General features: G+C 39.2%; 1 protein-coding gene across 8 annotated transcripts in view; it reads right to left on the bottom strand.

Moving 5' to 3' along the window:
- The window catches only part of dmd (dystrophin), a 322537-nt gene that overhangs the window by 118982 nt on the left and 177987 nt on the right, over positions 1–25568 (bottom strand). For all 8 annotated transcript variants that reach the window (XM_067583225.1, XM_067583222.1, XM_067583219.1 and 5 more), the window contains 9 exons: positions 24761–24873; positions 24164–24292; positions 18725–18914; positions 12154–12299; positions 2788–2888; positions 2341–2452; positions 2139–2252; positions 1573–1728; positions 1310–1480 (listed from right to left, as the gene is read on the bottom strand). In XM_067583225.1, coding sequence (XP_067439326.1) covers positions 1310–1480; positions 1573–1728; positions 2139–2252; positions 2341–2452; positions 2788–2888; positions 12154–12299; positions 18725–18914; positions 24164–24292; positions 24761–24873 — 1232 coding nt within the window. The remainder of the gene's footprint in view (positions 1–1309; positions 1481–1572; positions 1729–2138; positions 2253–2340; positions 2453–2787; positions 2889–12153; positions 12300–18724; positions 18915–24163; positions 24293–24760; positions 24874–25568) is intronic.

Raw genomic sequence — 25568 nt, forward strand, 5'->3', positions numbered from 1 at the left:
GAGAGAGTGACAGAGAAAAGAGAAAGAACAGCTGCATCATCCTCGACTGTGAATGAATCTGGAGACCAAGATCCTCATTTTCCAGAAAAAGGCCAGGGGATTTTTTTTTTTACTGGGATCCAATTAGAATGAACAATTACTCTACATTTAGGATTAAAAATAAATGTTCTGGTCTTGATGAACAGTTTAGAGATAAGAGGATCGATACCATTCTATACTATAGTGCAGTGTGTGTTTACACATGTGTACCACATATCTCTCTATGTTTTCTTAGCTAGCCTGTGCGAAACAAATTCCGGCACTTGTCTGGCCACAAACTGATGTAATAACTGTGCGCGGGGCCCTTGGACCTTCTTGCGAAAGTAACGTAGGCAGTAACGAAATCTGAACATAAGTGGTCGGCTGGACACCATGAAGACACATGACTGACACAGGTGTGATCAGCGATGTGTCTCAGCCGTCCACTTGTGTTTGGATCACCGAAACACATTTTAAAACCAAGTGTTAACAGCCTCATAGAAACCAAAGCAGCACAAGGTCAAGCATGCAGAGAGACAGAGAGTGAATAAGTGTATTATGTCTATCTTCATCTCTTATGCTCAAAGAAAATAAAGTCAGTTTGATAAGTGTTGAAAATGTTGAGAAGATTCTTCTGATTTCAGATCAGTCTATAAAAACTGTTTTAACCTCTCGCTGCGATCAGGACAAAAGAGGTTAAAAAATCCTCCTACAACCACAGTAACAATCTGAGCTGCAATCTCTCCACATTCTCATTCATGCCAACTGCATGGATGAATAAATGAATATCCAGCAAAACACTTTACATACAGCATGTGAGAAAATGGTATCAAACCACAGTCCCAATGTGACGGCCTGTCACTCAACGCTTGTGCATGTCAGACTTAATGATCGGGCAGCAGAATTTGTATTAATGTTAAATGATAAAATTGATGTGAAAATGCATCAGCGGATTCGTCATTAATTAAGGCTTCAACAACAAAATAAGTTTTAAAATTCATCAGTGACGCAGCCTGAAAGAACACAGTCTTCTGCTAAATATCGCATAAGCATTGTCTCTTTCCATAAATGTCCTGTCATGCTGGAATAAAGCTGCAAGGAACATTAAAAGTCACCTATGTCTGAATGAAACCCACTCAAAAATTTCTATACAGTCCCTTATTTCATCCTAAATCCATCTATTTCTGTCTCTGCCTCCCTGTCTATCTCTATCTTGAACTTGCATACACCCTCAGATCCTCCACAACCTTGTGTCTCTAACTCACACACACACACACACACACACACACACCTTGAGCTCCTCTACAGCTTTGCGTAGCTCTTCGGGCGTCTTGTATGTGAAGTCTCTCTCCAGGTAGTCTTCCTCGGCTTGGTTGATCCACTCCTGCATCTCCTGCATCTCCTTCCTCAGAGCCATGGTTTTATCAAGGCCTCCTTTCAGAGCTGACTTCTTAGCGTAGGCCTAGATGTTGGGAAACATACATATGCACACATGAAAGCAAGAAAGCGCATTCTCTGGATGAAGGTTTTGGGCTTGGAGGTGGAGATACACACCTGTTTGCAGACGTTCTCCCACTGGGCATTGAGTTCGTCCAGTTCTTTCTGGATGTGGATGGCAAACGGTGGCTCGGCCTCCTTTTTGAGGTACAGGCCCACCTCGTTGATGCCGTTGACGCTGGGTTGGATGGTGTGGATGTCATTCACCAGGGCCTGGCCAATCAAAATGCAGGGAGGATGTTACTCAGTCAGGTTTGCAGTTTTTTACACATTTATGGAACATTTTCTGTTTATATTTATCTGCTGGTTTTCAATTTCCTCTCTCTTTCCTTGAGGTATACTCTATAGACTCTAGTATTTTATGAACTCTGAGGGTTATTTTATGAATTCTCTAGGGCATTTTTATTCCGAGCCCATTTTATTTTCATTTCATTCAACCAATCTCAACCTTTCATCAGTCTTGCTGCCATCTGAGCATTTTGTACTGGTAACCTTTTATATTCTGTTAGTAAGAAATAAAAGATATGATGTCAATTAAGTACAAGTTGAACGGTTACATCAAAATGTGGGTGTGAAAGTGATGGTTTAGTTTAAAATCACGCAGTGTTACTTGGTTTCCTCACCGTGCACTGCTCTAATTGTTTCTCCAAGGCTTCAGAGTCTCCAAGCGCCGGCCATTCTTCATTCAGAAAGACATCCACATCTGCCATCCACTTCTTTAACGTCTTTACATCATTCTGATGGAGAGGGACACATTATGTCACACCTGGCCTCATAACCAGACTGAATTACCATTTTATTTTATGTGAATTGCTTCAGTCTCACCTCAAACTGCATCAGTTTGGCCATGAGCTCCTGGATTCTCTGGGCGTTCTCTGTCAGCGTGGTGCCGAGTCGTTTCCAGCGCGCCATGATGGCGTCCATCTCTGTGCGATACCTACAACAACACATGTGCTTATAGGTCCCTTTATGGCAGACGTTTTGACAAATTATTGCAGGGAATCAATAACATAACTGATTTGCAGGTTGTGGAATGGTGCATGCTGGATTACTTGGCTTACTGGGACACTTAAATGGAAAAAGGTCTTAAAAATGGCATTCACCAGTTTTCTCATACAAACCGAAAATGATGATGCAACGACTGAAAACCAGCATAAATACCAGCTATCAGCATAAACACCAAACTGCAGGTAATCTGTGTTCAAAGTTCCATGTTGTTTACTTCTTTCTTTTAATGGTTTACAGATCACTTTATTCTTTCCTATGTCTTACCTCTGGCTGATATCTGGCGGAGCTTTCTGGAAGACCTGGTCTACGGCCGACGTCAGGTAGTCCACCTCCCCCTGGTGTTCAGCCAGGGCCACCTGGAGGGCCTGGAGGGGTGAGAGGGAGATGGATAGATAGAATGAGAAAGAGAAACAGAATCAGAAAATATGTGAGGTCGACTGTAGGCAGATGACTGCTCACAGTATATACAAAACAGCATCATATTTGAACCTAAATTAATTAAATGTCAAAGCTTGAACTATATTTGAACCTCACCTCCAAAAAAAGGAAACGGTAAATCCAGTCTAAATAACAGCTGTGTTACTGTTAATGGTCCGGGTGGATATAGAGTGAAGAGTGGAAATGAAATGTGTGGGAGTTTAACAGTGGGAAAACACAAGTCTGAATGGCTCACTGGACCGTATTGTATCATTTTTTTTAACTGAAAGATGGAAAGGGGAGGAGGCCTAGATAACGTTTTACAGTTTTTTTATTAGGGTCCTATTGTGTAATATTTTGTGTAAATAAAAAAAAGGGGCTGTGCTTGCAATGGGAGTAGACACAGATGAAAATAAAGCTGATTTCATCATCAAAATCAAAGTTCATTACATCATTAAAATCCTGATATGAAATAATATGATATATCCCCGATTATAAAAGTCAATTCATGCACTTCTAGCGTGTTATATCGAGAAAAGAGTTGCCCAGTGCTCTACAAATCAATCATCGAGCTGGCATTTGCTTGACACATTTATCAACAAGCCTCGGTTACGCCTCGGCAGTAGAAAACAAGCCTCACATCTTTATATGATTTATCGGATAACCATCTATCATACGTGCTCCCATCCCTCATGTAAATGCCATGGAGCTAAAATTCTGTGTGGCAAAAGCTCGTTTTCCCAGCATGTCTATTACATTCTATGATATTGAGCGGGGCAAGATCAGAAAATGAGGGATGATGAGCATGAGAGGTTATGAGTCGCCACAACACTTGGCTGCTACTGTTAACATTTTGTAATGAAAGCCCTTTCACAGTATTTGATTTTGCTTACCCTGTTGTGCAGGGTGAATTACAAGTGGATAGTTGAGGGAATTCCTGGTGAACTTTGAGGTAAGTTTCAGTGGAGGATTTTGGGGAAGTAAGCCTTGTTCACACCAAGGTGGCTCAGAGGCTTAGTTTAGCTTAGTTCAAGCACAACCCCTGGACAGGACATCCGTCAGTTACTATGGCTTACCCTCAATCCCTCTGCTGCAACACTGAATCCCAAGAAGGGATACATTAAGGGTTAGTTTTGTTAAAAGTTTGGGCTTTTTCTTTTCTTTTCTCCTTTCTCTCAATGATTTTTATCCAGCTCTACTGGAAACCAAGGACTCACATGGACACTTTCTGTACTGACACAAATCACAAATCACAAAAGTCCCAGTTTCCCTTTTGAGATGAGTGAACTCCCTTATTAGAGCAGAGATCCAAGAGAAAGGTGAGGAGGTGATACATCACAATGCAGAATGATGCCAAACAGCATAATAATTCCTATGACCTCTTTGAACTCATGATCTCTGGCTGATGGACAGCCTTCATCCTACAGGGTTGGGTCATATACAGTATACCAGTAGATAATAGAGATATTGCTATACCATTTATGCACTCCAAACTCAGGACATACTTTTTGTCATTGCATTCCAAAATGAACCACACAGTATGAGTGTCTTCTGATCTGATGCCCCTATCACCAGGACAACATTGTCAAAAATGAATTGGCTAAAGTCAGGGAAAGTTTGTGGTTTATGTAAAAAAACTACTTGGTTATAGAATCTAACAATGAATCCAGGGTGTAGGCAGAAGTAAACAAGCTGTCATTACTGTGATGACATCTCACTGGATAAGCTATCTGCTTACCAATCAATCTGTTTAGCAACACTGTAATGTGTGTAAATAATTTTACTTTTTAACAAATTTTGTCCAGCTTTTGCAAAGACATATGTCCTGGAGATCCTGTAGAACCTGTTACTGGGCGCCTGTGCCTCAGGAGGTAGAACAAATTGTCCACTAATCGGAAGATTGGCTGTTCGATCTCCGGCTCCTCTAGTCTGCATATCACAGTGTCCTTAGGCAAGATACTGAACCCCAAATTGCTCGTGACGGCTGTGCCATTGGTGTGTGAATGTGTGTGTGAATGATGAGAAACTCCTCCTGATGAGCAGGTTGGCACCTTGCATGGTAGCCTCTGCCATCAGCGTATGAATGTGTGTGAATGGATGAATGTGGCATGTAGTGTAAAGTGCTTTGAGTGGTTGCAGGACTAGAAAGGTGCTATATAAATACACAATAGTAAATTTGTAATAGAAAGCTGGATGTCTTCACCAACACCACCACACTGACTGTACTGTGCTGTAATCAGATGCTTATGTGTGGTACCCTTGACCCAATTATTTCTTCTTCCACCTCCATCCAAAACACACTGGTAACCAGATAACAATAATTATTTATAAAGACAAGAAGAACAAGGTGGCAAAGAGACAGTAACACATGAGCTGTGCAATAGCAACATGCCACCACTGTAAAAGTTAAAACAAAGAACCATCATGTGTAGTGTTTCCTGTTTTCTTCTTCTACAGAGGTCTTACTGTTTGCTTGCTGTAGATTATTCCACAGCTCCCACTACAGTGTCAAAGAGCAATGGCAACTCTCCCACTGATTCGAGCTGAGAGTTTAACTTCCACATGATCACAGATTACCCTCATTGATTGGAAGGGGCGACTGCAGACTGTCATCAACCCAAACATCTTTGCTCTCACTGTTGGTAAAAACCACGACTTGAAGCCGATGTCTAGAAACACATCAGTCAGGAATTAACTACTTCACTGTGCTACAGTCAGAGCAGAACATGTAAACTACATGCTCCATTAAACACGCTCAAGCTTCTAGCTTGTGAGGAAAGAGAGTTGTTAATTTAAATCTGTATGTGTGGACAGATTGTAAGAGGTCTTGTGGTACTATAACATCTCACTACTTCTGCCTTTGCTCTTGGCTGCCAATAGTTATAATTTAGACTGAGACAAGAGGTCCTTGTCAGGTAAATATAAGTTGTTATAGGCATTTGAACAAATGACCAATGTTGTTGCTTTCTTGTAAGGATAGTCTAGTTCTTCTTGTGAGGAGAGTCCTGCATTATTAGGTATGGTTAGATTTTACAGCATATTCTCAGCTTCTTCCTATAAGTGATAGCCCTACATGAAGACACTATTATCTGCCAAAGTTAAAACACTTTTGGTTATTTCACATGAGAGATTTCTGTATTTGTGTTCTTGTCCTTGCTTTTCTCACTGGTTTGAAATGGGCAGGGCTCAGTTGGAAAAAGGTGATGTCACATATTTCCATGCACCAATCAGAGCTGAGTGAGGACAGTTGTGGGGTTATTTTTTGCTTATGTTGCCAGCAGTATCAATCAGATCTGACCAAACCACACCAACACTGTACTGATGAAATTGATTATTAAGTAAAATGCTTAATAAATAATAACTCATTTTTTTCCCTCTAAATTTTAATTATTGCTTATTTATTCATGTTATTCATTTAATGTTATACAGACAAGTTAAACAAGCCAAATTAAACATTTAAGCCAAGCTTTCAAGAGCTTATTTTAGGTTATATTGAGCTCACATGGTACATATTCCTAAATAAAATCGTGTTCAGTAAAATGTCCACAAAGGATCATTCCATCATATGAGTACTGTTTTCACAGACGTAGTGGGAATGTGAAGACAACAAGGTAAATACACATAAACAGGGCAGTAAGTGTGTGTGTGTGTGTGTGTGTGTGTGTGTGTGTGTGTGTGTGTGTGTGTGTGTGGGGGGGGGGGGGGGGGGGGGGGCACATGTTTGCCCTAAGTTAGTTAGTTTTAATGCATTTTAGCCAAAAACAGACATTCCTATCTAGATAATGTACCTAGAAAACCTGCTGTTACCCCATAGAGCCCACACCTACTTTCTTCTCCCTACATCACCCTACTGCAAACTCACAAATGACGTCATAACATTGCAATCATGGGTAGAGATTGAATGCTGCAATCAGGTCTTTAATAACTTGTACCAGTAGCTGTGGATAATATTACTAATAACCTCTCTTCAAGCTGTCAGGAATATTTTGAATATCTGCTAGAGTTTTGTTTGTCTAACAGTGGGTCAGCATTCAAACTAAGTTCCCACCTGAGGGGGCGCTCATTTATTTTAATGAACAAAGTAAAGGGGAAATAGTTGCGCTGAAAATTAATGACGGCTTATCAGTATGCAGAATGAATTCCTAATTATTATCTACAATCAACTTTAATTAATCTCAGGCTACAAGGTTTGATCTCCCTGCTATGCTACAACACTATTATCAAGTTTAAGAGGGCTGAGCACACACACACACACACACACACACACACACACTCACTCTATGGTGTGACTTTGACTTAAGTTGAAGATAAAAATCAACACTTCAAAAACAACAACAAAGTAGGAAACAAAAAAACAAAAGACCTTGTATTCTTTTGACTAAAAATACAGATTAGCACTGACGCAATGCAAAAAAAAAAGTGTGTGCGTGTGTGTATGCATTCACCTCTGTTGGCATACAATGCACAGGCATTTCTGAGTGTGTGTGTGTTCTTCTGAGTGTGTATCTGGAGGTAGATATTGTGATAAACAGAGACACTGATTTGCTCCACTGGGATTTTGCTCACCCGCCTCTCGTAATTGCAGAGTTGTAGACAAACACACACACACACAAACAGACACATGGGCAGACCAGCTCTAGCCTGCTCTCTGCATGTTAAGCAGATTCTGGCTTCACAAACTCACTGATTTTCACTGAAATTGAAATTCTTCCTGCTTGTTTTTAGGTTTCTGAAGGAAGCGTTTAGCTTGCTGTTAATGCTGCTGCTCTAAATAAAGACGGCAGTTTACAGGATACAAGAAAATAAACTACCGTAAGATATGAATGTACTGTACAGTAAGCTGCTTTATATTGGTGATATAATATTAGCTGACTGTCCAATGAAAAATTGCATCTTGCTTCCTTAATTGCTTTTCCCTTTAAGTAAATAGCTTGGGCGGGACACAATGCAGAGAAGGATTGCTGGAAAGTATAAACCAAAAGGATATCAGTTATGGCAATAAAGGTTTTATTTGATGGGAGGGGCAGCACAGCTTAGAAGTGTTGAGTTATCATTTAGGAACCACTAAAGGAATATTGGAAATAAACATAATATCATTTTGGTATAAAAACACAAAAAACAGCACCAGCATTGTTAAAATAATGTCAATCCATACCCTAAAACCTTTCACAGATAGAATAAAATAACAGAAGCTACAAAAGTGTTATTCATATCCATTTATGATATTTTCACACTCTTTTAAAGTTAGATTAGATTCATTAGCTTTTTTCCTTTAATGAAGTATAAGTGTCTTTCCTTACGTTAAAAACTTTGGTATACCTGTTTTGTAACTATCAAATTAGATTTAGTTAGCCAACAACAATGAGCAACCCAGTCCCAGGGAGAACAAAATACACAATTCATCATCATGTCCAACACTGATGCGATGTGTGATACAACTCAAGTTGAGACATGTAGAAACTGGAGCAATCAGACGCTCGAGTCATAAAATTTGAGCAGTACAGCTACTTTTCATTTAAATGTGTGATAGAGATTTGTTTCATTTATCCTTTGATTTATTTAAACTCATATACAAACAGAATTTAGGACAAAAACGTATATACTGTAATATGCCACCTATAGAAACTCCTTAGCCATTAACACTTGGTTATGTCCCAAGTGAACTTTGTTGAAAATGACCTCTTTTGTTTAAAAGCACACCCTGGCTGCCTTAATGATCCATTCTACAGTGATTTTATGTTTACAACAGTGATTTGGGGATGTCCTGGTGTATCAGATCAGACAATTTCCACACTAGGTTGTGGGTATGAATCAGACTCTTGGTTAATGGGGCATGTAATCTGTTTTCTCTCCCTTCTCTATCCTCTGCCTGCTACCTCAAAGAGCAGTGGAAAAGCATCCTTTAAAAGAGTGCTGCTTTGGCAGTTTGGCACCGCCAGTGGCAATATAACTTTACTACTTGTAGTAAAAACTGATTACAGTGTTATACAGCCTCACATGATTATAGAGCCAGCCCCATTTTGGCCTTTTATAGGAATTTGTAAATAGATTTGAGCAGCAGTGTTGTCAAGAGCATACATAGTGATACAGAGCAAATCCTCCTATCAGCTGAATCATGGTTGACTGCTAGAGGATGGTGGGATCATAGTTTCATAGTATACCCAACTAACAGCATAATTACCTGTGATTGATACCAGGTAGTTAGCTGCCATTATACCAACCTCCAACATTACACTGCATTAAATGATCTAAGCCCTGATAAACTAACTGATAAGTTCAAATAGTTTACATGTCTCAATATGTTGCATCTTGCGTCAATTGAGATGAAAGCAGTTGATAAACAGTTGAAGTCTTAATTCAAGAGTATGGGATGAATTCAGCTAATCTGCTCATTTAAAAGTGAGAGTTAAAAGCAGTTGAACTGTGAGCTGATGAGTAAGAGATGAATTCGGTTGAAATGCCAGATGACATATAAATGAGTAGAAATTTACAGTTAAAGGGCCCTATCTTACACCCGGCGCAAAGTGGCACCAAGTGCAATGCAAGTGTCTTTGTTAGTTTAAGACCGACGCAGTTGTCATTCTCCCGTGCAGCGCTCACATTGTTTAAATAGAAAATGCACTTGCACCCATCAGAGCGCCCATGTGCGTGTTGGTCTTAAAATGAGGTGTGGTCAGGTGCATTGTTGGCGCATTGCTTTCTTGAGGCAGCAGAGAGCGATTGCGCTTTTGACCAACAAAAACTTGGTCTGAAGCCAATGGCGCAGTGTTTCACTGGTAGGGGCGCATTAACAAGACAGTAATATGTGCCTACGTAGGCGGGCGCACAACATACACTCTGCTTGTTACACATATGGGACGCGTAGCAGCTCACAGACATGCAAAAGATTACAAATAAAAGGATTACACTGTGAAAGATTATTATTGTATACATCAACATAGTTAAAAAAATACATGTTATAATGCTTAGTCATAATATTTATCAGAATTAACTCATTGCAGTAATGACGGATAAAATTGTCTAATTATTTGACCAAATCGTGGCAATGCACGTAGGTATTTAAAAAGACGGACAACAGCAGATCAGACACAGATCGATTTTCCTGCTGCATCAATACATGATGACATGAGGAACACATGAGGAAATAAATGAAACAATGATTAAACTAAAGAAGGGAATAAATCTGGACAGCATCTAGCTGCTGCCAGCAGCAGGATCAGCACCTTGGAGAGCTCATCAAGTCCTGATAACTGTGTTGATGATTCTTTACATGATTAAAATTAATGATTTAATTTTTGAACAATATTTAACAAATATTCTTTAACATTTTTGAGAGTACAGTGATCAGGTTTCCATACTTTCAGCAATTAAAACCCTGCTGATTTGACCTGTTACACCCATGACTGAACAAAATGATTTTAAAGAAACAAAAGCTGTAATTAAAAAAATAAACCTTTTCAAAAAACAAACAAAAATACATTCGCCACAAATTAATGAACAGGATGTTAAACTGGTGGTCTGGGGCTGGTCACGGGAGGGTCCAGGAGCAGCAGGGGCCAGTGTGCTTGTTACGGATCATGTACTTTCACTTTGCGCATGAGCAGATCTGTTTCTTCTGCAGAGAAGCGCTCCTTTTTATTACTTGGCAAATGTGCCATCATAATAGCAATCCGCCGAGGTGCAAGCACACCTGGCATTTAAAGGGAATGGGAGATGACACTCTGATTGGTTTATTGCATGTTATGCCGAAAACACACCCATGATTAATTAAGAGACTAAGGACAACCCCCTTGAACCGCACCTGGTGCATCAACAGTTTTTTCCGCCATTAAAATGGCAAAAGTGGATTTGGACACCCCTAAATGCACTTGCGCCATGCACTTCAGACTGCGCGTTTTAGATCGTTAAAATAAGGCCCCAAGTGTCTGCCCTGTAAGCAGTTGAATGTCAGATGGTATATATGTAAGCACCAGGAGCAGCTAAAATGTCAGTTGAAGGTTATGATGTGAAAGTAGCTGAACTGTGTAGAAGAAGAACAAATTTAAGGTAACATGTCAGTTGACATGGATCAGGTAAAAGCAATTGAAGTGTATGTTAAAGTGTCATGTGTTATTTTTTTTGCCTTTATTTGATAGTGGAAAGTGTGGAAAGAGGGATATGACATGCAACAAAGGTCCATGGCCAGAATTGAATCAGTAGACTACTGAAGCGGCACAGGACTTGCAATTTTAGTTAAAGCTGTGTGACACAGGATGAGTTTGTCAGTGTTGCGATGGATAAATTGTCTATGAAGTGTTGAAATTGTGTGGGAATAAAAAGAGTTTGAAGAGGTTTTTTTTGCAAAAATTTGAAGAACTGTACTTTCAAACAGAGAGTGTGTCATATCACCCACATAGAAGCTGCAGTCACCACAGAACAATGAAAGCTGAATGAATGTGTTAAAGTGTGGTGATTGGTTAAAAGTCTGAATGAAGTTTCCAGTTGAGCGGGTTGAGGAGGAGTGGGTTTAAACAAAATTGTTTTTTTTTTTAAATTAGTTGAATAGTTGAATACACCCAATGATGTACATAAAAGGAAGCTATTTAATTTCCCTGCATACTGCACAATCAGGTAGAAGGAACATGTTGAGAGCATACAGAAGACTTTATGCTGCTTATGTATTCATATCTTTATGCAGATGAGTAATCATAATTTGAGTGTGTTCTCTCAGTTCAATTGCTGATCCAACTCATTTAGAGAGTGAATAACCACAACTTTGCAACATTGTTCACAGCTGATCTCCCTGTCTATTTTGTTTCAGCATCAGAAACAATGATTTAATTACATTTATGTATCTGATTCAACTTCGTGCAATAACCTCATAATGGAGCATGGAGTGACTACATACTTAGAGTTCAATATGCCTCCTTCTTCAACTGCAACAACACAACCATATAAATACTGATAGCTCAATGAAGATATATTAATAAATATGTGTGTTGCAATACAGTCTATAGTGTGTTTTTACTGCCCCTTAAAACCATGTGAGTGTGAAGAGATTGTTATGATATCTTCATGCCAAAAGATACGAAGATAAATTTCCACATTTATTTATCCCTGACAGCACATAACCTCAACTTTTATTACTTCTGAATGTACACAGCCTCTGGATAAGATATTAAAACAAGAATATATCACTCATCTGTAGACCTGAGTGTGGCAGTGTGTGTGTACCTGAACGTCCTTCAGTCTCTGTTCCATAATAGGATACTCTGTAACGGCCGTGGATGGGATGGCTAGCTTGGCCTCGCACTGTTGTAACCATGCCAGTAGCGTTGATATGGTTTCCTTATATCGAGCCGGGGGCAAGCTCTCCAAAACTAGGAGGAACAGAGGGGAAGACAGAGAGATGTATCAGGTGCTCTGTGCAGAACACTTCAAATGTCCAAACACAATCAAACACAAACACAATCCTGAACATATATTTTAAAAAATCCAATCCAAAAGCCCTGTTTTGCTAGCATGTGCTCTATTTAAGCTTGAGTCAATTTAAGTGCAGCATTTGACACATCTGACCACTGCATTCTTATTGACAGGCTGAGATGCTGGGTTGGAATGTGTGTAGGTTTGGAGTCAAGGCAATTTTATCTATATAGCACAGTTCTTTCAAGGTGAACTCAGTTTGCTTTATGTTCAAGTGAGTACAACAAGAAGTGACATGAGACGATAATAAATAAAATACAAGAACATACAACACTGGCAACCACCCACTTTCCAACACACACACACACACACACACACACTACTGAAATCCATCTAAAAAACCCTGTCTGAGTTTCAGAGAGTGATGAACTATAATATAAGTAGGAGTGTGGCTGAAGACGAAGACTTAAACAATCCTGGACATTCAAAACGCAGATTATACAGATTAACATGTTGTTATATATAGCTGCGATCTCTCCACCCTTCCTGTTACCCTCAGTGCAATGTGCAAAGCTGCAGTTGGCGGGTGATGTTTCAATAAGCAGCCTGCACTGTGAGCGCTAATGATGTCATTTATAATGAAAGTCTTTTTAATGAGAGATCTAAGATTTAGCAGTGCCAATTTTGAAGTGACAGGGGAGGTGCTATTATCAGATTTAGGCAGAAGGCCTAATATGTGTAAAGGAGCTGGCAGGCTTATGAGATTTAAATCTTAGCTTTTGTTACTGGACCTTGGTCTGTTGTTAATTACATCTGTAATAAAGAGCTGAAGTGAAACTGGAACTTCTGGGTTTTGCTCCAGAAGTAAGAAAACCTCATTCAAAATCTTATTGACATCTGTGGTAATGTAAATAACAAAATATCCAGCATTAGGACAGATCCTCTCTCACTCCTTGTTCACTCTATATGTTTACATGAGGAGGGTATATTGTTTATTCAGTATTCATGTTTTTTTGTGGCCTTTGATGAACAGCATTTCCCATAAGCTCAAGACCATCTGCTGCACAGACTGATGGTGAAAAGTTTTTAGACAGCAGAGAAAACAGCTAAAAAGTTGAAAATTTGACTTTAGAAGAGAGTGTTGGTGACAAAACCCTGGAGAAAAAACACATTACAACGATGGAAGTACCTGCGTTGATTTTCATGGGAGCTGTGGTCTTTTGTATGCTCACAAAATAATTGTTTAACCTTGTTTAAGTCACAATTTCTCCAGGAAACCTCTTCATTTTTTCGTCTTCATCATCAAATCCATTCACTAAAGACAGAGTTCTGAATGACGTCATGACTTGAGCTAGGAGAATGTTACTGCACATTGAATACTATCAGTGCATTGGCCAAGAAAATAGTTCTTATTAACATTATCTGGACTTACAGCATGTCAGGAGGTTCCTATTTGGGAATTTTTCACATGTGAAATGTTAATTTCTTCAATTTACTGAAATATATTTCTATGACATGCTTCTTAGGTTAATGTAAAGGACTAAAAGTTTAGAAATGATTCAGTATTATTTATTTTTTTTCCATTCTTGTTGATAAAGCCTCCTTGATTGGAACTGACCTGACTTAGGAAATGTGCTGACCTGAACTGAACTGTATTGAGAGATAGGAGGAGAAAAGAAAACCACAAAAGGGAAAATATCATTTAAATAATTCCTTTCAGAGAAATTCTTCTCTATATGCTTCTCAACCATTGCAGCCCTCAGGAATTCAGCACAGTAATCTGTCGGTATGTGTGTGTGCACGCACGCCTGTACCCGTCCGTGTGTAAGCGGTGGAATGCGTGTGTGTGTTGGATATCTCACCCGTGGCGTGGGTGAGAAAAGCGCAGTGTGTGGCGCGAGGGTAGAAGCTGTCTGAGTGAGTAAAGAAGTATAGTTTGTCTGCTTGGCTGTCAGCAATTTTCTCTATCTTTTCTTCTCTCTCCAGCTGCCTCTCCTTCTCTTCCTTTCTTCCCACTCTTTCTCTTTCAACGCCTTTTTCCCCTCTTCCTCTGTGTCTCATTTTCTCAGTGGCTATATTTTTTGTTTTCTCATTTCTTTCCATCATTCTCTCCCTCACTGGTATAAACAGCTATCCGCTCTGGTTTTGTCACAGCGTCTGTCTGATTTAGTTTTTCTTGTCTTGATGGTTGCAGCTTTCAGCTTCTTTCTCTATCTCATTAAGTCTCATTGTCATTGCTTTTACTGACCAAGTCACAGAAAGCGCATGGATCTTGACACACACACACACACACACACACACACACACAGTGGAGAGTGGCACTGTAAATTGGACTAAAAGCCTCACTGACACTCTCACAAGCTGCTCACCATGAAGACAGGTGAAAAGGTGTAAGCACATGGGTGAGCACTGACGGCACGTTCACACATTTGTCTGAGTCACTCTTGTAAAGTAGCCCTAAAACTGGCCTGGTGACATGTAATGTTAGCATGTTTAGTGACAGGGTGGCACTTTGAATGACGTTTTCATTGATTTCCTTTTACCTGAGAATGCAAAGCACTTTGAAATGTGCTTCAGCATTACTTGTTAGAAGTGGGGAAGAGTTAGATTCCTCACAGAGAGCCTAACATGACATAAATCTCATTGTGTAAAGTATAACTTCTCATGTTATATTTATTTGTATTCTCAAAATTATTTGCTAAAAAAATCTAAATGTTTCTAGGTCAAAATGAACCCTCCCAATACCACTCAAATGTTTCTGTGTTAGAGACAATAATGATAAATAGTGATAAACATGTCAGGGAGCTCCATCATAGTCACTCTATACTTTGTAGATGGCCTTGTCAATACAACAAAACAAAGCAACATTTCAGAGGGACATTAAAATGAACCAATAACATTTTACCTTAGAAGCAGGACTCATATATATATATAAAACAAAACATGGCTGTATTAAGAGAGCTGGCCACTCGGCCTTCGCAGCCAATTTGTGGTAATTTTCTTGTAGTACTAGAACAAAAAACAAAAACAACAAAAAAATAAAAAATCTGCGACCCAAAAAGCATTTTACCCATTCCATTATAAAAGAGACATCTGTAAAACCTCCATCTGCTCACATGGCCAGTTATTACTCTTTGTATTGTGAATTTTTCAACCAGGAAGGTTTTATAATTTAAAACTTTCCTGGAATCTACAGGAGTTATTTTTATGTGTGTGTTGTGAAGTCTAAAGAGCCAAGCGGGAGTTAGTTTAAATGAATTGAACTGGTGAAGAATGGCAGAGATTTAGCCAGCTGGTGAAGTGTTGGACGTTATGTTACATATGGACATATGGAGAGTTAAGGAGAGCCTTTGTGAAGTTGTTTTTTGACATTTTTCTTTTGACATCGAGGCGAACTGCTGACTCTGTTTTAATTTATTCAACAGCTGCATGATAAATTGTTTTTTTCCTGTCAAAATAACTGATCATGACTGTTTTTTTTTGAATATTATTTTGTTGGCAGTTTTTGCCTTCAGCTGGAAGTGCAGAGAGACTGGAGACAGGGGCAGAGAGTGGCCAGATGGTTATGTGGTATGCATCGTGACCGCTGGGCTACTGGGGCGCCTCATGGCTGTGTTTTTAAATGGTATTTTCTATAGCAAAATACTTTAGGGAGAAGTTTTGATTCAAAACAGCTTGGCAGAGAGAGGGAGAGAGAAAGATTAAAGCATGGCTTCTTGCAAGCCAGTACTTGTTCTTGAAAAAAGAACCCAACAAAAACGACTGGAACGGCAGAATCGTGTCCTCTTGAAGAAATCTGTGCTACATTATGTTATTGTGAGATGGACACTGGTTACAAATACCCGATGGACAGTTTTTTGGGTTGTCAGCAGTGGAGAGAAATGGAGAGTCCAGCTTGAAGCTTTTGCTTTACTGATGTCAGCTGAATTCTCAAGTTTTTCAACTTGAATGAATAATTCTTCAAAGCTGTATCCATTTCACTCCTTACACTATCACTCCATGCATTTCTATCTCATGAAAATGCATTTAGTGCTCAGTCTGAATATAAGGTACATCAGGCACATCTGGACTTTGGCCCAAATATGTGTTTGATGTCAGCGTTAAATCTAATAACTCCTTACAGATCTCCATATGGAAATTCTCTTTTCTCTTGCCCTCTCTATGCAGACGTCAGAGGTCAGAGGGAGCATTAATTCAGCGCTGCAGCTGGCAGAGATTCAGTATCTTGCTCAAGGACACGTCAACAAGGTGGATGTTTGTTGCATCGAGTTCATTCAGTTAAAAGGCAGTGCATCCTGCTGTTCAATCAGAGCTATTGTATTATTCTATATAAAGGCTAAGCATAGTGAATGTTTGAATCTTTTAGTCCATTTCCAACTCAGCCAGTGAAATAAAATAATAACTATAATATCAGCGATATATATAATATAATAAGTGGCAGATTTATTTATTTTTTAAAAATCTGCTACAACACATGCCATGCTGTATGGTGTCAAATAAATAAATGCTTGAGGTAGTAATTGGAGAGCAGATCATATGGAAACAGTACTGCTATTCATCCCTGCATCTACCCACACTATAAGACGTGTCTGTAGGATGCCGGTGTGTTGCGTGATCTCGATGGATTCGTTCCATTTTCCAAAAGCCGGGACAAGTGTGTCTGTACTGAATGTTGGGTTGTTGTTGCTGTGGGTAGAGACATTTGCCACTCCAAATCTGTCTGATACAATGTGTGGGCTACAGCAGGCTGTCAAGGCTGACTTTCAGCAGCAGAAAACTGAATAGTCACATATATCCTCCAAAGAGCTGAATGAAGAGTACTACACAGGCCTGAAAAATCTGTCAAAATATGAATAGAAAATGGTGATTTTTCAGTTTTGAAAAGACTGGAAGACTGGAAGTCCACATAAGTCTCAGAAAACACAAAAGAAGAACCAGACCCAGTATGCTGCCAAAATCAAATTAGCAGGACTCGTCTTTTTATCACAGGATATGCATCAATATCAAACTTCACTTAGCTCTAATTGTAATCTGTTGCGTGATAAAAATACTCAGGCTTTTACACATTTTTTTCCATGGAATTTTTAGGTCCAATTTGGCAACAGGTCATTACTTCAAGTTCATTGTTAAACATCTGTAGGGCATCCAGTCTGCAGCCATTTGTTATCCATATATCCAATGATTTGCCTACAAAGTCCTAATAATACTACATATTAAACTTTCAGATTTTCATTCAGCACTGAGTGATTAATAGTCAGTGCTGTAATATTTTATTTTAGTTGGATTTTCAGTCTGGAATTAGATGTTAAAATTGGAGTCTTGCTTCTCCACCACAAACACCCACACATATGCAGTATCCACATGGCTGCCATAATGTCATAGTGAAACCCTGCCAAGCAGTTTTGTTAAGGGGACTGTAAATATGCTCTAGCTGATGATCACCTACTGTAGCAAACTAGGAGATTTAGGTAGATAAAAGAATTTACTGGGACTTACAATCATCTGCTGTTGAAAAAGAGCACTCAAATGGGACGCCCTCATTGCTTTAAGTGTGCTAAGTCTGCTAACATGCTAAAGAAGAGAACTTGATAAAGGCCTGGTCACAACAGAAAATGAATTTGATCCATGACTGTCCAACTGTCTGTTAGCAAGCTTGTTAGCTTGGTTGCTAACACATAATAAGCTGTATTGGTACCATCGACTCCTGTCTTATGACTGTCTCAAAACCTTTGCTCTTTTGTGGAGTAGTGGATGCTAAATAAAAGTGGATGGCGCAACACAGCTAATAACCGACAACAACTTCCTCCATTTTGGATTCTCCTTCAAAGGTCAGCATTGTGAAGATGGTGTGCTGTTGGTCAAATTTCACCTTGACGTGAAAAAACGTGCACAGATATACTCCCATGAGCATATCCACTGATCCTGGTGATTTCATAGAAATTTGTTGATTTTGCTGCAAAATTATGCAATTTTAAATGCTAGTGTCTCCAGGCGATCAAGGCTCCATTGCTGTGAGTTTGTTTTGGGTTTTTCAAATTCTTTGATGCGGCTTTAATGTTTTTTTCACTTCCAGATAATTGGTTTAGACAATATCGGGACACTGGTGAGTCCCCATATATCAGTCAAGCTGATGTAGTAGCATAAGATGAAGCATAAGCATGATGTCCAAATTTATAAAAATAAGAAATGTAAAACTTTCAATTAAATTTTAATAAAGCAGCAATTACTGACAAACTGTACCCATCAACTGCTGAAATTAAAGGCACCTACACAAAAACATGGGTCAAAAAAGTGTAGTAAACAAGGTCAACTCCTCTGCTCTGAACTAAATGAAGTGCTGGGATTAAGTTTTTGCAGTGAATCAGTATCACTCATCTCTCACCCAGTTGTAGCTGTCTCTCTCTCGCCCTCAGATCCTCCAGGACCTTATTGTAGTGCTCTTTGAACGCGTTGATGTCGGCATCAAGGAAGGCTGCAGGGTCCTCCCCTTCCTTCTCCTCTTTCAGCTCTTTCAGCTGCTTCTCCATTAGCTCCACCTGGGGCTGCAGTGAGGCCAGGCGAGCCACTTCCTCCTGCCAGGACAAGGAGGGAGAGAGAAGGTCAGATCATGGATGAACAGATAGGAGGTGAGACTGTCAGTCAACCACACTGGCCAACTCCCTTCTTGTTGGCATGCAGGATATTGATGAGAAAAAAATCAGTTTAATCCATATGGACTAGTACAATAAAAACTGATCTGTGGAAAAGTATTGTGTTTTCATTTTCAAAGTTCCACTCCATTTGCCTTGTGCTTAATCAGTTCTATTTTACAGAAATGTTTAAATACAGTCCTGAATGTTAATCAATAGGAAGTCAAGCAGGAAATTGGACCAGCTCAGCAAAACCAAAATGTAACCGTGAAACTATTTCTCCTGAACTTCAAACTGCACTGAGAGCAGAAGGAGAAATCACTGCTTTATCATCAGAGAAGAACAGGTATATAGTTTAATCATTCTTTTAATACTTTTCAAAATCCAGTTTGTCTTCACCACCAAAATAAATAGCTAAAGTTGAACAGCATTTGACTCCACATATTTGCACTTGGTAAATATGGTGCTGACACTTTTTGAACTTAATATCATTAAACTCATGTGAAACATCCAGGACAGCTTCCACACAGTGGAGCTATGCTAACAATTGCAGCTTCTTTTAGAGCAGACAAACAAATAGTTTAATCAATTTCTGACAATTTTGCTCTTGTTTTTTGGTTTTGGAAAGACTAACAACAGAGACACCCCCCTCTACTGTAAACAATTTATACAGAGTATTGATCCTACAGCCCCATGCACACTGTTCCCACATATGGAGAAAGCCAAAGCTTGATTCAGTAGGCCTGCTGTTCCTAGTTGCAGCTGATAAGCTATGATTTTATACTTTCAAGGCAATCTCATTTCCAAGACATAATAACTGAGTTGTTCAAAGTATTCAGTGAGTGTGTTCAGCCTGTTGTTTAGATGGATTGAAATGCTGTGGTGGTTTCAGAGCATTGTGTTTTAATATTAGGTGGATGCTGTATGCTTCTCTTAGATCCACTGAGCTGGTCAAACAACATGAAAGGGGTGATGGACAAAAGTGTTTGAATGAGCTCCAGAAGCCTTATCTTTGTATTCAAAGACTTGTGTGTGTTCTTTAAAGTGGGTTAATCCACACACATACACACACCTTAAGACAGAAGCTTCTCTAATGTCCAGAAGGCACATCAGGAAGTGAAGGAATACAGACAGAAGCGCCTGACAGCTGTAAAAGTTAAATGTTATCTGCAGCACAGCTGCTGATAACGTTGACAGTGGTTGTATCAGTAAAGCTAGCAGTAACAGACTGAGAAGGTGGGCCAGATTTAAAATAATGAGTTGCTATGGTTGTCTGTGTACCAGCCATGTAAACTATTGAGATCATGAAGCTTCCTCAGAGTTTAACTTTACATTATTTCTCATCAGTAAAATTTCAGTTCACCATTAGGTCCAAACAAAACCCATCACATTTGCTCGATATATAGAGCCTTATCCGCGGGGAAACACTGGGTTCAGTATCATGGGTATCCTACAGCTTCAAATTGGCTCATGTACACATTTTCGTTTCTAGAGTGGCTTATTTATTCAATAAATAAAACCGCCTCTCTGTTATTTGTAGAATTGCTCCAGGATGGAAAGAGAGGGATTTCACAGAAACACAATAAAGTTGCTGCACTTGCTAAATCAACTCTGCATTCTGCTGGTTCAGTTTGTGTGTTGCTATGTTTCTTAATACTGTAGTTATACCTCCTTACTTTTTGCAAGTTTTTGAGGTCCTGCTAATGTATTCTTATAGTTCGAGTTGAACCCACATGGGACTCATTTAAAAGAATTGTTTAAAGGAATTTTTGGAAAAAGGCTTATTTGCTTTCTTGCCGAGAGTAAGATGAGACAATTGATATCACTCTCATGTCTGTGCATTAACTATGGTGCAAGAGGTAGGAGTTGATTAGCTTAGCTTAGCATTAAGACTGGAAGCAGGAGAAAACAGCTAGCCTGCCTCTGTGCAAGGTTGAAAAATATGCCAATACACATCTCTAAAGCTTAAATATATACATAAACTGAAATGTAAAAATGACAAGTTGTGGTTTTAAGAGGAGGTATATGCAGGGAGTCACTGTGCCTCGCCAAGAAATAGGTACAGTATGTAACTCACTGTAAAACCGTTACTATTTCTGTTTGTGTACATTTAAAAAAACAAGATATAGTGCGTTAATTAGTTAAATTTGAGGTGCTGGTAGATTTTTTTAAAATTTGGACAGAGCCAGGCTAGCTGTTTCCTTGGCTTTCAGTCTCAATGCTAAGTTAAGCTAATCTCTGGTTGGCTGTAGCTTCATATTTTGTTTACAGAGTCAAAAGTGGCATTGATCTTGTCATGTACTGTAACTCTTCACAAGAAAGCGAAAAACAGCATTTTTGTAAATGTTGAACCATTCTTTTAAACCAAACGTTTCTATACATTTGTGGGAGGCTTAAAGCGCATTCACGACTCATTGCGATAACATCTTAGCAATGGGAGAAGAGAAGTGACAAGCAGGTCTGGAAAAAACAAACTTCAAAAAGAAGATATGAGAGGAGGGGAGGCATGATTAAAGTGCAGGAGCACAAGACTGAGGGAGAAGAGTCAGACAGAGGACAAAAAGACAGAGAGGGGGCCATGCACATAAGTGGAAGGAAAGAAGGCAAGGATGGGGAGCTTTCAAAAAAGGAGAGAAATAAGAATGGAGCCAGACAAAAGATGACAGGGAAATTATCAGATGAAGCTGAGAGAAAAGGAGAGATGGAAGAGTGTTGAAATTTGACTTTTCTTTCAAAGATATGTCTAGCTTCTACTGCTGACTAATACACACAAACAAGGTTTCCCTCACAAGTGTGCCCACACTTTTACACCCACACACATAGACTCAAATGGAGAACACACACACCTGCTGTGACCTGTTCCCATACATCAATGATTCCAGAGATCCTATCTTTATATTAAACAGAAAAGACTTCAGAGAAAATAAAATATTTAAGCTAAAACTTTTAAAACAACCTTTCCTATGGCAAATCATGCCACCAACTGTCAGCTTATGAAAATATATTCTGTGGAGGTTATAAATGCTTCTGTTTTCTAGCATTATTCATGAATAAGCAGTGTGTCTTTTGGCTTTAGGCTAGAGTGTTAACCTACTTGGTGTTATGGGGGGATAACACTGTGCTGTTTTTAAAGCCTTAACCCCAGGACAATTCTGTTCAGAATATTTAACTACTTACCTGCAACTCACCTGGACTGATTCTCCCAGTCACTCTTTTTAATATGAAGTAAACAAGACTACAGTTTGGAATTGGTATCATCCATTCACTTTATAAATCCTAAGGATTATTTTAAATAGAAGAAATAGCATCGTGTTCTAATGTAAATATAGCAGGTTCTGAAATAAAAACTAGTCTATAGTTTGTAGTATATATATGTACCAGAGTCTATGCCCCCCAAACATCCTTCTGATGTAGTGTTTAATACATCAACAAACACTATGATGAAAAATATTCATTAATGACCTTTTTATGATGAAAAGACTTAAACTGAATAAAGAGTAAGCTTTGAAAACAAAAACTATGGTGAAATGTATTACATTGACTGACTGTTCTTCATTTGTTTGCACCATTTTTCAAGTATTAAAAAAAAGGGGAGAAATAGAATCATTCACTAGGGCTTGGTATGGGTAACATAAAAATACTTACAGAAAATAGCTGTGACAAACAGATGCATGAAAGGAGACAGAAATTCAAACAAGCCAGATAAATATAGATACTGTGTAAAAAAAGAAATAAAACTATGACATAAAATTATAACAAGACAAACAAAAAAATAAAGGCAATGATAAATTGACCTAAAAAAATAAAATGTTGTATGAGTAAATCTAATATTAAATAGTTGACATAATAATGTTACATCCATGTCTATGAAAAGAAATGTATCAATGACCATGTATAACGTTCCCCTATATAATGTTTGTTAGTATGGGCGTGAGCAGAGAATGGTAGACTGTTTTGAAGAAGGCTGCACTCAAACACACATGACTTCTTAAGGAAGTCTTACCCTAAGTTAGCACTTCTTTAATAGATGTGATCTGTGTCTTTAGTAACAGGCTATGTACCACAGTCCTTTAAAGTAGCTGTAATTAAACCTTCTTAAGAAGTCTACTCTTGATTCAGGCATTTTAGCCAACTATAGACCTATATCTAACCTTCCCTTTCTCTCTAGGATCCTTGAGAGAGCAGTCGCCAATTAGTTGTGTGACTTTCTACATAAGAGTAGTTTATTAGAGGATTTTCAGTCAGGATTTAGAATACATCATAGCACAGAGACAGCACTGGTGAAAGTTACAAACAACCTCCTAATTGCATCGACAAAGGACTTCTATCTGTACTTGTGTTGTTAGATCTTAGTGCTGCATTTGACACTACTGACCATCACATCCTATTACAGAGACTGGAACATTTAATTGGCATTAAAGGAACAGCATTAAGCTGGTTTAAATCCTATTTATGAGATCGATTTCAGTTTGCACATGTTAACGATGAATCCTCCATGCATGCAAAAGTTAGACACGGAGTTCCACAAGGTTCTATGCTTGGACCAATACTATTCACCTTATATGTGCTTCCTTTAGGTAATATTATTTGGAAACACTCCATAAATTTTCATTGTTATGCAGATGATGTCCAATTATATTTATCAATGAAGCCAGATGAAACCAATCAGTTAACTAAACTCCAAGCATGCCTTATGGACATAAAATACCTGGATGACCTGCAATTTTCTGCTACTAAACTCAGACAAAACCGAAGTTATTGTGCTTGACCTTAAACACCTTAGACACCTTCTCTCCTCCTCCTGCTGTTCAACTTGACATCCACTGCTGCTGGTATTATTAGTCATTTTTGCTCACTGCTACCGCTATTATTATTTGTCATATTTCTATTATTATTATTGTTATTGTTATTATTGTTGTTGCTGTGCTTCTGTGTCCCCCCCCCTTTCTCTCTCAACCCAACCAGCTAGGGCAACTGGCCGCCAATCAACTGGTTATTCTTGAGGTTCCTTCCTGTTGAAGGGGAGTTTTTCCTTGCCGATGTCACCAAGTGCTTTCTCAGGGGGGAATGTTAGGTCTCTGTTAATTAAAGAGTACTGTCTAGACCTGCTCTATGTGAAAAGTGCCCTGAGATGACTTCTGTTGTGATTTAGTGCTATATAAATTGCCTTGACTTGACTTCGTTTCACTCACCCGGCATCTGTCCAGTTGTACTCTGAGAGGTTCTGGTTCAGATGCTGGAGGCAGCTGAACTTTGAGCCAGTTCTCACTGTTGTCCACAGCCTGCTCACACTGCTCATACAAGCTGTAGAAGGCAAGCACCTGCAGGGCACACACACACACACACACAAAAACATTTTAAATAAAGATGGGGTCACTTCAATTCCCACAAAGACACAAACAAACACCCACACAACATCTGTCTTGTTTCACAAACTGTCACAAACTTTCACAAACCTCATTTGCAGTAGAATTGCATAAGTCAGAATGGCCGAACTCCATCTACAGCTATGAGTCATATCACATCAAACTCTGTAACTGGGTAGCAATTTTGTTGTTTAAAGTCAATACATAATAAAAGGGCTGGCTAGAGCTCCATTCTGTGCTATTCACCTGCACTTTTAACACATTCATTCAGAAACAATACATTTCTGTTTGTTTCAAAAACCATAAAAATCTCATGCCATTGTAACATATCAACACTTATTGGTCCATTTTTAGTCCACAGTCTCCACAAAATATGAAAATAATTGCCTAATAATCTGTGTGTGTGTGTGTGTGTATATGTACCTTTGTCTGGTAAGCCAGCCATGCCAGCTTCTCTGCCAACAGGGCACAGAATCCCACCCAACGCTGGTTCAGCTGCTCCGCTGCCTGGGCAATGTCATCAGCACGAGTCCCCTCTGGGGGCGGGGGCAGACAGAGAAAGACAGAGAAAGAGAGAGGACTGTCACACACACACACAAACACAGTGATACATGTTTCACAGTTCACACGGGCACGACTCATCTCTCTGTAGGGGACAGACATAAATACACACACACACACGCCATACACACAGAATCTGGTAAATGTCATCTGTAGGAGAGGTGAGGCCAGCCATCGATATTCCACACAAAATGCAAGGTCCAAAAACTGTTTATCTGCCTGCCCACTGAACACAACCACACACACACACACACACAAACACATCTCACTGTTCATTCACGCTCACCGGTAACTGACATTTTTTTGATGTAAATGGCCAATTTGAAGTGCTCGTAAAACTCCAGTGCCCGGAAAATGAAAACCTCCCAGAGGTTCCAGGAGGGAAAAATCAATGTTAAAGTTGTACAAAGATGGATTCACGCTCCTGTCTCTAAAAGGGCAAAGTGAACCCCATCGGCTGGATGATAATTGAAACTGGAAAAGGCGGCGTCCTGGCTTGCATGTCTCATCTGGCATACAACCATACAAACTGGCTCAAGATTGCTTCTTCTTCCTGTAATCGTGCCTCTCTTATGTCCCATTTACATTTACAAGTGTTTGGCTGATGCTATTTTCCACTACAGGTTATTATGAATACAGTAGCATAAGCTTAATGCTTATTAAGTGGCAT

This window comes from Thunnus thynnus, chromosome 24, assembly GCF_963924715.1.
Source record: "Thunnus thynnus chromosome 24, fThuThy2.1, whole genome shotgun sequence".
Lineage (NCBI taxonomy): Eukaryota > Metazoa > Chordata > Actinopteri > Scombriformes > Scombridae > Thunnus > Thunnus thynnus.